Source organism: Rhamphochromis longiceps, linkage group LG9, assembly GCF_057381845.1.
Source record: "Rhamphochromis longiceps isolate RC_006_pf linkage group LG9, R_longiceps_female_GT1.1, whole genome shotgun sequence".
Taxonomy (NCBI): Eukaryota; Metazoa; Chordata; class Actinopteri; order Cichliformes; family Cichlidae; genus Rhamphochromis; species Rhamphochromis longiceps.
In genome coordinates, this window is record NC_140565.1 from 9,234,201 (window position 1) to 9,250,805 (window position 16,605).

The 16,605-nt window shown below is 40.2% G+C and overlaps 1 protein-coding gene across 2 annotated transcripts in view; it reads left to right on the plus strand.

The window, feature by feature from the left end:
• The window catches only part of ccny (cyclin Y), a 45,930-nt gene that overhangs the window by 15,865 nt on the left and 13,460 nt on the right, over positions 1 to 16,605 (plus strand). The window contains exons 2-4 of one of the 2 annotated variants that reach the window (XM_085418162.1): positions 13,528 to 13,602; positions 16,016 to 16,050; positions 16,145 to 16,168. In XM_085418162.1, the coding sequence (XP_085274288.1) occupies positions 13,528 to 13,602; positions 16,016 to 16,050; positions 16,145 to 16,168 (134 nt within the window). The remainder of the gene's footprint in view (positions 1 to 13,527; positions 13,603 to 16,015; positions 16,051 to 16,144; positions 16,169 to 16,605) is intronic. The other variant, XM_085418163.1, reaches the window with a different exon arrangement.

Consider the following 16,605-nt stretch of genomic DNA (forward strand, 5'->3'; position numbering starts at 1 on the left):
GGGTTTATAGTGCTCAGCTGGGTGCAGAGTAAATGAGTCCCCTCCCTGCCCATTGTTCCCTTCAGCCCCTAATATCCCTCATGTGCTTGTATATCTCACTTGTTATTCCTTTTACATACACACAGAACAAACACATTGAAAAATAAAAATAAATCTCCCACTTTCCACACAGTCTTTGAGGTTGGGTGGAAAAATGCCAGGTCATCTTAGAAAATGTGAAGCTTGTGGTTGTAAATTCTGTATTAGATGTGTAATATGACAGCATGCCATTAAATAACTACATTTCTCTGATTATTGAACAACAACGCAGGAAAGTGATCGACATGGGGATTGCATCTCTGTGATTACATTTTTAACTAAAGGGCAGAGCATGTGAGTTTGAGTCACACCTGGCAGCATTTCATGCAATTTTAGCAGCTTTAGCAGCTTGGGTTGCTCAAAAACGGCTTTTATTCATCACGTAGGCAGCAGTGTTTTAACAGAATGTTGATGTAATCAAAGATTCTCCAGCTTTTATTCCTGTTCTTAATTAACACATAGGCAGAAAACAGCTGATGTTGCTTTGCCATTGCATTAAATGTGATTGTTAGATTTGAGTGTCTGGGAAAATATGAGTCACTTGCCGTCCTAAATGCAATGTCGATAACAATTTGGAGTGTAGCCACCCGCTCTTTGCCTCTGCGATATTTGTTTCAATCTCCATCTGTCTGTCTCTGCAGTCCTTGGTATATTTAAAATGCTTTCTAGCGTCTATTGAGCGATTTTCAAAGAAACTGGGACTTTTGCTGCAGAGTTTGCAGTGCTGTTGTCTTTTTTTAGGAACACTTTTTCAATTTCTTTGTTCCTTCCCTGGGTTGTTTCATTTAAGCTTTTACTAATTACAACCATTCTTCAACGGCAGCTCTCTACATCTGTATGTCGGTACACTTTCAGCCTTAATGGAGTCTTCAAACTTGGAGCTCCAAGGCTCTGTTTCTTTGTAATTCCTTACAAGGTCTTTTAACTCCTGTTAGTCAGTCCAGGATGTATTAACGCCACAAGGCAGGATGTAGATCTGTAGACAGACTTGAGGTATGTTTTTTTTTTTTTTTTTTTTGTATAGCTGGCACTGTATTCATAGCCATATTTAGAAATCCAGTGCCATGAATTAGGCATTACCTGCCTGAGCCGTATGTGAGAACAACCCCAACATTAAATGCTGTTAAATGATCTTTAACCTGCCAGCTCCTCAGTATAAAGTCCTTGTGACATGGCGGTTATTGTTGCTTTAACTTCGATTTCTTGTTGACAATTGTCAATATTGACTGTGATGGTATTTGGTGACATTCTTGACCGCTCCTCCACAGCCTGTAACATTTTGCTAATCTATTCACTATGAACCCAATGGTACATTACATATCATTTTAACCAATGCTTCATAAACAAGTTCCTATTAAACTAATGACAATCCTATCAGCCTCATCTGCCCCTGCGTTGAGTTCTAATCTGCATCTTCCAGCATGCTAACAAGCTCAACTCGGACGACGAGCTTGGTAAAACTGCATCTGCATGATAGCATTAGCATGTAGCTCAGAGTACATCTGTGTCTATGTTTGACAAAGCAGTTTGCTGTTTAGCTATGGGCTCTTAATCCAATGGAGATATGCACTAAACTCATTAAATGTGAAAACTCATCAAATTCATCATTTTAACAACTTTCTTGGCACTTCTCTTCTCTCAGTTTATTTTTATTCTGCTTAGCAATACTTTTCACTGCTTCTTGACTGGCTTGACACACTGTTCTCTAACACTCTCACACAGTCATGCAAGAGAAATAAGAAGCCTGTTTCTTAGCATTTGTTTTCCACAAAGTAATTCACTCATGTGGCTGGGCAACACTTCCTACATTTATCATCAGGCCACTGCAGCTTTGACTTACTGCTGACCGCTTTTAAATGCTTGTAACATTGTATACACATGTCTCATCTTGGAGTAGACGCGTGTTTACAAGCCTTTTTTTAATTGATTTTCTTTCTGTAATCATGCAAATGAGAGCTGTTTTCTGGTGTGTTCTGGTGCAATTTTCCCAACTCTTCCTGCTTCATCTTCTTGTCCCTGTTGGCTTTTCTTTGATAAAAGCTCAGCTCTTTTTACTTTGATGAGTCTGCATCACTGCACAGAGGTTGGTAGCTGTCGGGGATCGATGATACAGGCTGAGGGGTGATTTAAGCTGTTAGAAAGAGCTGCGATGGCACTGCTGAGGGTTTGTGTGCGTGTGTGTGTGTGTGTGTGCGTGCGTGTGTGTGCGTGTGTGTGTGTGGTAAAATTAAAAATATGGGTTCATCATTAGTTATTCATTCACTTGGATTTTCAGCCATTTAGTCACCCTCATGACCTTTAACCTCAATTTTTTAATATTAGAGTTGGCCAATTTGATGCCCAGAAATGTAACTGCATATTAAACCAAACAATTTTCAGTGTGTGTCAAGTGTTTAAATAGTAAATTGTAGTTTGTTTGGAGGAATTCCTGATGGTAACCATGATAGACACTGAACTGTGTCAAGATGGGATAACACTAGTTAGATAGTTCCCTTAAAAAGAAAGGAAAAGAAAAAGAAAATAAAGCAGCTGTAACTCTGACCTGTTCAGCTTATCTCCTGTAGTGTAGAGCTAAAAGTACACAATTGCCGTATCATAGGCTGATAGGGTTCCAAATGTTACAAAACAGATAACATGCTTTCTCAAAGGTGCAGATTAAAACCACAACGGAGCTCATGACAACGTACAGTCCATGTCTTCTCTGCAGTCTGCAGTGTTTTCTTATCAAAATAGGAGTGTTGTTAAGATGTGCCGTCAAAGCCTTTATTCACTAACTGCGTCCAGTGAATGTGTGAGTAAGTCTGTCCTCCTCGTGGATTTCTCCATCTCTCTGTTATCAGGGCAAAGTCAGGCATGGTAGCTCGCGGATGCCTTTGCAAACATCGCTTAAAATTAAGGTTACGTAAATTGACGTAAATTAAGGTTAAACAGGAGTAAATGGACTGATTCTTATCTAGCGCTTTTCTACTCTCCCGGAGTACTCAAAGTGCTGTATACAACACGCCACATTCACCCAGTCACACCCATTCTCACAAGCACTACCTCTATACTGAGTGCTTTCTAGTAGGGCTGCTCGATTATGGCAAAAATGATAATCACAATTATTTTCACTGAAATTGAGATCTCGATTATTTGACTATATTTATTTAACAATAACAATGTATTGAATAATGACTTTAAAGATTGTCAAAAAATAATATAAAATAGTGTGCAAATACTGATAACAGTGCAAATGTTTGCAATATAAAAAATAAATGAAAAATGTAAACATCTATGTTTAGTGAACTTTGCAGTGTTGCTCTGTGGTGCAGCTACGACACCGTAGCAAAGTTTACACACTGTGTCTACTTGATCCACGTCTGACTCCGCGAACCCATAATGTTTCCACACCACTGAAGTTTTTTTACCTCTCTTTTCAACCAACGGCAGTCACTCTCCTCTCCAAATAACTTCTGCTTAGCTTTCCGAACTTCCCTCGGGTCCTCTTAATCAGCGGTCCCCAACCCCCGGGCCTCGGACCGGTACTGGTCCGTGAGTCATTTGGTACCGGGCCGCGAGAGTTGAGGCTCTCGTGAAATGTATAGTTTTCAGGGTTTTTATCGGTTTTCAGCGTTATTTTGTTATCGTTTTTATCGTTTACTCGGTTTTCCTTGGTATTTTCAGGTGTGTTATGAATAAATTTTCTTTTTTTCGGTACCGGTACTAGTTTTATTTTGTTGTATTTATCCGCGACACCTTAAAGGCCGGTCCATGAAAATATTGTCGGGCATAAACCGGTCCGTGGCGCTGCTCTTAATTGTTGTGACACGTGTTCGAAATGCAGAGAGGTGCGCTCGATTTGCCACACGGAGCAGCACGAGAGTAAAGCACGAGGGAGGGGCTAATAATCGGCTCAGTCATTTTTAATGATCGTTGAAAGCCCAGATCGTAATCGTGATTAAAATTGGATTAATTGAGCAGCCCTACTTTCTAACTACACTCACACACATTCATACTCCGATGGATGCATTGGAGAGCAACTTGGGGTTAGTATCTTGCCCAAGGATACTTGGCATGCAGACTGGAGGAGCCTGGGGTCGAACCTCCAACCTTCCGATCAATGGCGTGTCCAGCGGGGTGGCCTGGGGGGGCACAGGCCACCCCCCCAACCAGACTGGCCACCCCAGGTGCCACCCCAAAGGCAAAACAATAAAATTCAATCAAATATCAAATGTACGATTATGTTTTCACGGTGAAGCTCAGATATCCGAGTGTAAGTGAATGCAGCATCGGCTTCTGCGCTATGTGCATCACGTTAGCAAAGGTAGGAGAGCCAAGCAGAAAGACGGCACTGCAGGAAACAATTTTTCGGTGAAAGAAAATGAGGACAGAATAAATGTCCCGGTAAGTAATATTAAGTTTGTTGAGTTTAGTAAACTTCGGTGAAATTAGAATCCCAAGGAAAAAATAACACTTAAAGAATTATTGCAGCCCTCGAATATTTCTGACAGTATGCTACAGAGGGGAGCTAACATAAGAGTTATGAGTTATAAGATATAATCTAAGTCGTAACATTGCTGTATGGAGCTGCAGAATGGAAAAAGACACAAAGCTGGAGTTATTCTGTGTTTACGCTGCACAGCTGCCTCTTCTTCTCTCATTCTCCCCCCTCCCTCTCCTGTTGCTACTTCAATCATGAAACTGATCAATGATCAGCTGATCGTCTCTCTTGTTTATTTATCGCCCACTTTGCGCCAGAAAGAGGAAACCAGCAGATGTCGCGCTAAACAACAGCAGCACGTTTAAGCTTGATCAGCTGTTGTTAGAATTTATTTAATATTAATTTCTAGTATCAGCTGATGTTTGCTGGAGCCACAGCTGTAAAGCTGCTGGTCATGATGTCGGTTTGGATATGTGGTGAGAGGGAAACATGAAGATGAAACCAGGAGATGTCCTTACTGAATCATCAGAGCTGTGATGGAGAAACAGGTTTACCTTTTAGGTGACATGAATGAGTTGAAGGGAAGTTATGAACTGTTTCTGAGAGACAAATAACACCAGCATCCTTTTCTAAGCAGCTGACAGCTGGTAACTGTGCAGGGGCAGGTCTAGCAAAGTGTTGCCAGGGGGCAGGTAGGGCATTAACAGGGAAAGGTGGGGCACAAAGAAATACTTTTCTTTCTTATTCTCAATTTAAATATCTAGCTTTTATTAAATAATTATCTAAATCTTACAACCAAAGTTTTTATCTGACGTAAAATGTATAGAAATCATACATATACCAACAAGACTGTACATCACTGTCACAACAGCATTTGTTTTCAGTCAAAGGCTTTATGGCTTTAATACCTGGGGGGCCGGTCTCTAGTCAAAATGCCCGATTTTCTGTCCCAGTCCAGCCCTGCAGGTTAATACTGGCAGTGTCACCATGCCAGCTGACTGGATTTCATCATCAGCCAGTGTTGTTCTTTATCAATATTACCAAAGTTTACCATAAGGCAGCATAGAAAGTATTTACTTGCCTTTAGGTTTTATTCAAATGTTAGTCTTTTCAGTTGTTTCCCCACTTTTTTCCTGTTTCACAATCAAACACCAGTTTGTGAGAAGATTATCTTCTTTTTTTAACAGGCAGATAAAGTTTTGCATTGGCTAATTTGTCAATTGTTTGTTACAAATGTTCATATTTTAATATTAAAAAATGTTTTTGCCCAAAACATATGTGTACTATATGTCAGTAAAAATACTATGCAAATATTGCTGTCCTTGAATGCTGAGTAAACACTGACAAAACACTGATTGTATCTCTTGTCCTTTAGCAACGCAGTATCTAAAAACTTTGCACCGTAGTGGTTAAAATCTCATTCTAATAAGAGTTAAAAGCGCATTCGGTTATTAGGTTTACAGGGTTATTGAATTATGGTTAATAGAATTGTTTTTAACATTATCTGCCAATTACATCTGCCACCCTTCTCCAAATCTGTGCCCCTACCTGGCCCCCCCAACAAAAAATTTCTAGACACGCCACTGCTTCCGATCAGTGGGTGACCTGCTCTACCTCCTGAGCTACAGCCACCCCACAAAGTAGGAGTCAAGTGGTTTCCTTCAATTCACAAACTGTTATTTATGCTGCAGTCATCATCATTCAGTTCATCATTTGGATTCTTTTTGACACTGTGTCTTCTCTGGTCTGTACCACGCTGCACCATCTGGAGCTGGGCAACCAAAAACCAGCAAAGGGGATGGAGCCTTCCTCGTGACCACTCTGGGGAGCATGTAGTGAGAATAGTGTACTAGTGCACAGTATATACAGATCATCTTGCTCACGGCATAAAAACATTCTGAATATCCTGCAAAACAATAAATTTGGTTCCGAATTAAGAGGAAGATAAGATAAGGTAAGATAGAACTTTATTAATCCCTCGGGTGGGTTCCTCTGGGAAATTCGACTTCCAAAAAGCACAGCAACGACCGAAGTTACAGTTACAGAATTGTTATATATATATATATATATATATATATATATACACACACACACACACACACACACACACACACACACACACACACACACACACACACACACATATATATAAATACAGAGACAAATATAAATAAAATATACAAAGGGGATAAATAGAATAAATAGGAATAAAAAATAAAAATACAAGTGAATTGCACATTTCAAGTATTGAGTCTATTGCACTGTTGACTATTTACAAAAAGTATTGCACAAGGTATTGTACAGTGAGGTGAAGAGGCACTACAGCTTAGTTGTTCCCCCCTCCTTTGTCCTCCTGTTTCCCCTCCCTCTCCCCTCCAGGGAGGAGTTAAACAGTTTGATGGCGTGTGGGACAAAGGAGTTTTTAAGTCTGTTAGTTCTTGTCTTGGGGAGAAGCAACCTGTCACTGAACAGACTCTTCTGGTTGTTAATGGCCGTGTGCAGAGGATGCCCAGCATTGTTCATAATGTCCATCAGTTTCTTTAATGTCCTTTTCTCTGCCACTGTCACCAGAGTGTCCAGCTTCATGCCGACCACAGAGCTAGCCTTCCTGATCAGTTTATTAGCACAGCCTTGAATTAGTGAGTATTTATTTTATTATTAAAAGAAAGCGCATGTGTTATGGTCTTTAAATTAACCCCCTCCCAAGTAAACAAAATATAACATTTACGTTTGGTAGTTTGTTTAAGCTAGACTGGTAACACTTACTTTTGCTTTAACAATGAACAATTTCTTGTTCTTCACCTCCCACAGCAGCGTTATTTACGCATCAAGATTAAATGATGATTAAAGTAGTCTTTGCTCAAGACAGGGAGGAAAACCAAGCAAACAAAAAAATCCCTCTTTTTCCTGAAGTACTAAAGACTCTCCACTACTAGCCGCTTTGACAGACTAGTAGTTTTGCTGAGTGGCAGTGAATGGTCACACGATTGAAAACTATGAATACCAATTAGACAGCATAAGTCAACTGTAATCACAAAAGTAGCCTATGCAGTGTTTTCCCTAAGTAATAACTAAAGTAACTTATCTTGGAACTCTGCTCTTTCTTGGGTCAGGCTTCTGATTTTCCACCATGTAACCAAATCAGTAATTCCAAATTATCCATCATTTGTTCTTCCTGTCATGTCGAGTACAACTAGCGAGTCCTCCAGTGATGCTTGGTTGAGTCATTTGTTTCTCCACCATCCATCTCCACCTCACGTATGGTAATACCTTGGTTATACTCAAAGCTGGGTTTTTTTTTGCCTCAAGTGAACAAGTTTGTTGTTTCTGACTTTAGCAGAACAGTTTTCTTGTATATTTTGCAAAGATTTGTGCTTTTATAGAAGTTATTGAAATAGCTCTCTTGTTAAATTGTCTTTGGTGGCCGACATGTGGCTCTCACTGTCAGCATGTTTAGACAGTTTTGATTGTTGTGCATGATATCATTGATATCATTATATGATGCTTTTATAAAAATTCATACAGGTATTAATATATGATAGACAATATAATAAGACAGCTTTAATTTACTATACGTGCTAGACTATGGAAACTTTATTTCTCAGAGTCAATACTATATCCAGTAGGTATGTAGCATAAAATCAGCCAGTCATATACTAATATGACCACACTTTAACTTGTAGAAGTGTATTCAGTTATCAAATGGGAAATGGGAGGGGCAGTAGGCGCGACTTTGTTGGTGCCCTTTTTCTTCTTGTGTTCATCTTTCCATGTTAGTTGTGTTCCATCAGTATTCTGTACAATGTAAGGGTATAGCTTCATACATGCATGGCTTAAATCCACACGCTGACCTTCTCACCATTCTTTGTTCAGCTGCATTGCTAACAATGAGTAACCGCCACCCCCTTGCTTCATTTCCTCTCAACTTCCTGAAACGCAGGAAGCCGGGTTGCTTTTGTCTCCCCCAGGTTGGAGAAATGGGGGGAGAGAACTTAAATAGGGTGGACTCACGCCAGGGGTCAATGACCACACATTGAGGGGGACACACCCTGGCTCTGATTTTTTTTTTCCTTCTTTTTTTTAAAAAACAAAAACAACACCTCTTACTGCAGCACGCATAACTTCAGTAACTGAGGTGTTTTAGATGATCAAAGTGTGTGATATTATATTGCTTCCACTGTGATCCATCCTTAAAAAAATGGTGCCAAATGTTCATACACTAACTGGACCTATGAGATTTCCTCCTTCGTGACTCCTGGTAATGAGGCTTAGCAAGTGAATGAGGGCAAAGGAAACAGCTGCAAAATACAAACAAAAACAGAAACAACAGAAAATGTCATATACCCTGAATCACAACAGCTAATTAGAGAGGAAAGGCTTGAACTGACACATTATTAAAACAGAGACAACTTAAATAAGTGCTGGCAACACAAAGTGGGTGGATTCCAACTAAACTTTTTTTTAAATTTGAGGCCATAATTTATTTATATAGCACTTATTAAACAACACATGCCTGACCAAAGTTCTATACAGCAGAAATATAAAAAGTGCAAGTACAAAGTACAAGTAATTGTTGCATGCCTAGCAGGTATGCAATTATCAATGAGTACAAATGATGCATCACAGGTTAATAAATCTGCGATCTACATAGGCACCTGCAGAATAGCAAACAACTGTCGGCTGCACAGGCCTAAAGACAGGTTCGTGACCCCCTATCATCTGTCGTTCACCAAAGGAAATAATAGTGATGGGTTTCATTGGGTAAACCTTGTGCCTTACATCTAAAACCAACACCATGTAATAGTCACACCTTTTGTTTTAAAGGTGAATGGTCTCTGTTTCCAGTTTGTGTTGCACTCTTAGTTTGAATGTTCAACCACTGCTGACCAGCAAGCTCTATGCCTTCCTGTATGTTTTCCCTTCCAGGGCATGCTCACTGGAGTACTTGATAGTGCTGCTTTGAGTTTATCTGCAGTATGAGGCAGCTGAATATATTGCATGGCTATCCATCACAAAGTAGATGGCAAATAAAATGTTTCCAGGGGAGATATTTATAAATTGCATTATGTAATAATTTATAAAAGAAATGGTGTATGACCCTCGCCACAAATTAAATCTAAATCCACAGAGATTTAGAGCATTTGGGCATTTTGTCACGATCATACTGTGTCATTAAGCTGTGATTTCCATGCTTACTTTCTCCATCACTAACGTTCAGACACTGTGCATCATCATTAACCTACCTTAAGTTCTCCTCCAGTGCTGCTTCTTCCCACACACCCATCTTTTATTCAGCATCGCTTGTCACTACCTCCTACATCATGGTGGTGTGTGTGTGTGTGTGTGTGTGTATATACACATATATGTATGAATGTGTGTATATATAAGTGTGTGTGTGTGTGTCCTTTGAGGCTCTTTAAGTGGCTCTCCAACACAAAGTTCAAAAGAGTTTGTAGACAATAGCAGCGGCTTGCATGTGTAAGCTGCTGTGCAGAGAGCCTCTGTGATCTCAGCTGTACTTATCACTGCATGGTGTTTTTAATGGCACACTAAACCAAAGCTTTACACCAACAAGACTCAGCGAGATCTGGGGTCCGTTCTTCGTACCTCGCTAAGTAAGTTAGCTGGATTTGATTGTTGACGATTTCGCGTGATCTTGGATCGTTCGGTTCTCCGAAGCTCATCCGGGACTTGCTGTCATAGCAACAGATCCGTAAGCGTAAACCTGCTCGGGAGCAGGATTACTTTATGTAAACAGGATTAGATCGCGGCCACCCAGGTATGTCCGCTTCATTTATACAAAAGCAACAGCGATATTTTACCACTGTTTGTCCATAAATAAATATTATCAATATAACTAAAGATAATGCAGTACTTGATTCTTTTATTGATTTCATACAGATACATACAGGTCATTTCCCAAAAAAAAGGGAAATGTACTATTAATCATTCTATTTCATGTATTTGATTATTTCAGATGTAATTCATATTTTAGAGTAGTAATAGTAAATTACTTCGTGTAATCAAGATGAGAGACCACGGCTATAAAAGCGAAGGTGGATTTGGGAAGCCTGTCGCAGCCGTGTCCTGTCCGTATACGCGAGCCACCCATTGCGGAAGGTGCAAGATTGATAAGGAGAGTCCTCAGAATCCAGCGTATATTGCGGGATAGACAGGATCCTTTAGCTCAGCGCGACAGTGTGCTCATAGAGAGATATCGATTTTCCCGTGAGGATATTATTCACTTAACCAACTTGTTGACGAGGGGGTGCAGGACCACCACCTGTCTTTTTTTGCTCTGCCCTTTTCTTGGTTGCTGTTATAAACAAACAGATTATTTCAGGGTCTCTTTTCAAGAGACTAAAAGCAATATAAGTGATAAATATTACCATTCTGTAGAATATTCTTATATTCCACTTTTACTTGTTCCCATGTTCTAGTGGGTCCTGTTGTGGCTCTAATGTGAAAGAGGATATAATATAATATAATATAATATAATATAATATAGTGTAATATAATAAATTTACCCTACCGCCTACTGGTGTTGGCCAGAGGGGCCGATGGCGCGATATGGCAGCCTCGCTTCTGTCAGTCTGCCCCAGGGCAGCTGTGGCTACAACTGTAGCTGCCTCCACCAGTGTGTGAATGTGAGAGTGAATGAATAGTGGTATTGTAAAGCACTTTGGGTACCTTGAAAAGCGCTATATAAATCCAATCCATTATAAATTAAGTAATTATTAAATTACTTACGAGTTTGATTTGTCAGCAACTTTCTGCCAGCCCTCTCTCCTTGCTTTTGCAGCCTTTGCAGTGTTCCCTTGCGTTTTAATTAAACTCTGAAACTCCTGAAATCCCTCACTCAAGAGTTCTTGCTCTGCTGCCGAAAAATACTGAGCGCGCTCCTTCGACATTTTCGCCGACCAATCAAAGGGTTGCCGATCAGTGTTTCTACTATCGATGCGTAGCCCCTGTTATGCCACCCAGTGATCTCACATTACTTCATCCAGCTATACTAATCGTCAACAACAGGTGTGTTCGGAGAACCGGAATAGCGAGCTCAAAGTTGGCGCGATGATTTGATCTTGGATGTAGTAAGCGAGGTACGAAGAACAGACCCCTGGTTGCAAGCAAAACTCTTCTCCCTCACCTTTCACTTTCTTTCCACTAATGCTTCCCCTGTCATCACCTTCACTCGTTATATTTTCTCTACTACTGTTTCTCTCTCTCTCTGTCAATCATGTTTCAAATCTGTCATCTTCATCCCTTCATTTTTCTGCTCTCTTGCCCTCGTTGCCCTTTCCTCTCTCATTATCAGCTTCTCACTCTTTGCCTGTCTCTTGACATCAGTTTCTCTTTCTCTGCGTTTGTCTGTCTGGGTGTTGGTTCTTTGTGACCCTTCCTGTTGCACTGACATCATCCAGGAGGCCAGGAAGCCGCTCGTTGGCTAACCACCCCACGCTGCTAGTTTGCATTGAATTTTAGTTTTGTTTCTTTTCTGGTTCAGAGTTTAATGCGTGGCAGTGTCGATGTAATGTTAGTGTGACATTATCATTAATTTTTCCTCAGGCTATTGTAACATTTGAGAGTAAATGTTTAACCTAGACCAGAGCACAATAAAGATTCTGAAGTCATGTCAACAAATGGTTTCATCTAAGCTAGTGCCGGATATTACAGGTCACCAGAAAATTCCACCATTAAATCAACCTTAGATCAAATAAAAGTCTGCTGTTCAAACAACAGTGGCTCTCTGTTGCACTAACCACAGAAACTATTATGTCTGCAGGCTCCGAATTCTACATTTCCTGTTTATAATTCAGCAGTAAAATGTCACGTTTCAGCATGTCTGGGACTATGGGATGTAATTGGGACAAGGAACTAGGACACTAAATTGATACTGATATATTCATTCAGTAGCTGTGCATAACAGCCATATGCTAGGCTCTGTAGCTGCTACTGGATTTAAACAGACACATCTGGCAAGGGAAGGCAGTATATTTACAGCAACACATAAAAGCAAATCAAGTACAAATACATAAAAAATTAGAAATGAAATCAGGTTGTATTCTAAATGCCAACTTTACTCATCTGTTTATCGGTGTCTTTTGGGTTTTGTTTCGTTTTTTTTTTACATTTCCCAGTAGCCTGAGATTATTTTCCATCATGTCCTCTATTAAAACACATTATTTGTAATGGGTTGCCAGAAATAAATACCTGGGCTACTTTCCATTAAAACAAATGTAACAAGTAAGCATATTTCAGAGTTAGGACTGTTTCTTTTGATCCTTGTATAAAAAAGCCTCATTGAAACATTCAGACACCCTCTGATGGATAAGTGTACAAAGCACTTAGTGTCATACCCAAAGGATGAATGTTGTACAAAGCAGGTTTCAGCAGCTGATTTTTATCAGCTGTACAGTGCTGAATGATATTGTGCTCGTCATTTATTGCAGTTTTTCTTGCCAGCTCCTCTCAGATCTTTGGGTTCTAGGTGGTGTGTGTGTGTGTGTGTGTGTGTGTGTGTGTGTGTGTGTGTGTGTGTGTGTGTGTGTGTGTGTGTGTGTGTGTGTGTGTGTGTGTGTGTGTGTGTGTGTGTGTGTGTGTGTGTGCGCGCGCACAGAAGATGATTCAGTACAAATCTATAGCCTTCTGCTGTGTTTGCTTAGTGCATTGATTTACAAACCACCGTTTACACAGCGCTGGTGCAGCAAACTGTCAGCTGACAGATATGTTTTTCATTTAGCTCAGACCATTAGACGAGAGGTGGTTAACTCGTGAAGCCAGTCCCACATTTATAACCTCAAAATTAAAGGTTGTATCCGGCAGCGTGTTTAAGTTGTACCCGTCATCCTGATGATTATATGATATTGAATATAGTTTTATCAAAAGAACATCACAAGTTCTCTAACAGCTTAAACAATTTGTTTTTCCTGACAGCATTTATTTTTCAGCTGCATTTGGGATTAAATCATTTGAATCAGTTTAAATGCTGCTTTTCTTTGAGGCTTATGTTTTCCTTCCTCTGTATTTAGATCTTCCCATGGAGTACAATCCCTCAGATCATCCCCGCGCCAGCACCATTTTCCTCAGCAAGTCACAAACTGATGGTGAGTTGTGCTCTCTTCTTTTGTCACATTTTAATAATCTCAGATCTCTCTGAAATTTCTTCACTGACTTTTAAATGAGGGAAAAGAGTATTTGGAGTGTCATGATTGTTATTAATCTACAATGAAGAAGAGCTAAATTTAATAAATGTGTTTTCGTAATCAGTGACGCACCATTAGGTGTACACCTGATCTACTTGGATGAAGCCAGGATAGCATAATGCAGGGTTACATTTGTGGGTAAAGGATAATGTCTTCCGGTTTGTTTGAAAATGAGGAAGCAGCTTGTGGACATGCTTGGAGTTTCTGTGCAAAGTCAGTGAGCTGTGCAGTGGTAGGTGCAAAGCCACTGCAGGTGGATCATGGACAACCAAGCAAAGAGGTGACTGTAGCATATGCCCACTTTTTGAGATAGCAAGCTGTTTTTATTGAAGGTGGAACTTCAGATATCAGCACAAGTACCACTGACCAGCAAGCTTTTATCCAACATAAAAGCTCTAGATGGAGCCCTGTCCCCTCTGCTTTCATGTCAGATTTTTGAAGACGCACTGGGGTGTTTTGATCTTCCTTAGCAGGCACAAAGATTGATCTTGTAGCAGTCGGGTGCCTCTAGAATGACAGGAATGTCTTATTATCAACTGAAATGTGAAGCTTTTTAGATTATTTCCCAGTTTAGACATAATCTCTTTGCTTTGATGATAAGCTTTTGATTCAGCTGAGCAGTCTGTCACCTGAAGGCTGTTATATAGATCCGGTGTTAGGTGCTGATAGTGTTGTATTAGCATCGTCAGGCTCTTATGTGAAAGTCTGCTGGCCTTTGTTCTCATACTGTTATTAAATATCAATACACAGCATTGTGGTCCTAACATATGTGAGAGCTGCTGTGTTCATCACTCCCAGCAGCTATAAATGAATTACTGACGCACTTAATAATAATGCCTGTTGTGAGTATCTGTGTCATAAACATGGAGACAACTTGGACATTTGTTTTTCAGTTGCTGTGCCCAACAAAAGAGGTAAGCATGTATACGTCTGTGCTTGGTAGGCAGGTAACACTATGCTTACTGTGTGTTCGGGCTGGACCCTTTAAGGGAACAGTCCCTCTGTGTGGTCTCAAACTGCATCGTATCCTCGTACTCTGTTAGCAGGTGACTTGTCTCTGCTGCTTAGCTGCTGATATCGTCTGTGTGCGTGCGTGCGTTTCTTCCATTGCACATGTCCGTCCATGAGATGTAGGAACAGGACTGCACAGCCTTGGCCAAAGAAATTGCAATTTAGTTACTAAAATGGCACACCTCTAATTACTGGATATTTCAATTTTCATATGTAAATGGTTGATAAAGTTAGAAATCAGCCTCGAGTATAAAGCTGTGATTTGTGTCACATGTTTCATGACTATTCAGAAATCACTGTGGTTAAGTTTGTGGTTTTTTTGTTACTGTTTTTTTTGACTAAGCTGTGCAGCTGTTTGATGGTGTCAAAGACTGCTGTTCTTTGCTAAATACATACACACACACACACACACACACACACACACACACACATTTGCTCAGTGGAAAAAGCTCAGCGTGCTTTGCAGTGTGAGTGTGTGCACCTTTGTGCCAGAGAGGTAAGACACAGACAGTATGGGATGAGACGTACAAGGTGTCTCTGTGTGCTCTGTGCTCTCCATCTGCTCCAGTTTGCTTTGCTAGCAGCCCTTTTCCCTTTGCGTGCTCTGTTACAACAGTGAGCACATATACTGATGCACACAGACACGCACGCAGCGCTGCTGCACTGTTGCGTGTGCCGTAACTGCGATAAAGCTCTGCTTTATAGAACCAACAAATCATCACATCCGTTAAACAGAAGTAAGGTAGCAAAATACCAGATTTGTATGAACAGAAAGAAAAAGAAAAGAGATGAGCTCAGATGATTGGCTGCACTTGAATAAACCAGTCACTATGCCTGATTTAATTTGGACTCATGTACGTCCAATCACAGGAAGTTAATTCTGTTCATGTGGACGTAGTGTGGGAGAAACGTTTCATCACTCATCCAAGTGAATTCTTCAGTGTCTGAAGATTTCCTTACCTGGATGACTGAGCATGAATTAAGACATGTATGTCTAAATGATGAACGGATTAATTGATAAGGTCACACTCATTCCCACATATTAACACACATTTGCCAGTGCAATCGCAGGGGAGAAAATACTCACAGGCTTTGAAATTTCTCAGTTTTTTAATGTAAAAACTGTTTTTTGCTGAAGCTGCTTTGCTTTGTTGTATGTGGTTTATAATAATTATACACAGGGGGAAAGTCTATATTAATAGGGCAGCTCTGAAGCCTGGTTATATGCTGCTCCCTGTCTGTGAGGGTTGTGTACTACACTCACACAAAGATTCTTGAAGCGCTCTCTCGTCTTTTTTTTCAGTTCGAGAAAAACGGAAGAGCCTTTACATCAACCACGTAAGTAACTGAATCATTAGCCACTGTGTGTAATACGTTTGCTGTTATGATTGCTGTGCAGTTAGTAATTTTAATGTCTTGTATTTTTTGCAAGTTAACACACATTTCGGAGAACAAGGTAAAGTCCTCCGAATGACCCTCAAAGTAACCCAAACCCGTTTCCATTGTTCCTCCCGTTTTTTTTTTTTTTTATCCCACACTCCAGACTCCAATTATAGTCTTAGTGTTTAAAAAGCTTTAGATGTAGTACAAATGTAGAAGAAGCGTGGTGTTATGGTGCAGGTCATCTTTGTCCACACTCCCTGAGACCTGAAAGACAGGACTAGCTAAATGTGCAAATGTGCTTTTTTGTTTGAACAAAATTTGCATTAATCAGTTCCTGCAGGGCCAAATGAGAAAACATCGTCTTGTTTAAGTCATAAACCTGTTTAGTGTGCACCAGTTAAAAATAATTTTGAATGAAATGAATGGACGATGAATAGAAAGGTCATTACTCAAGGTGATGAACTTGCTATTCATCAAGTTTTTGATGTTTCTCTAAAGATGCACTCCACC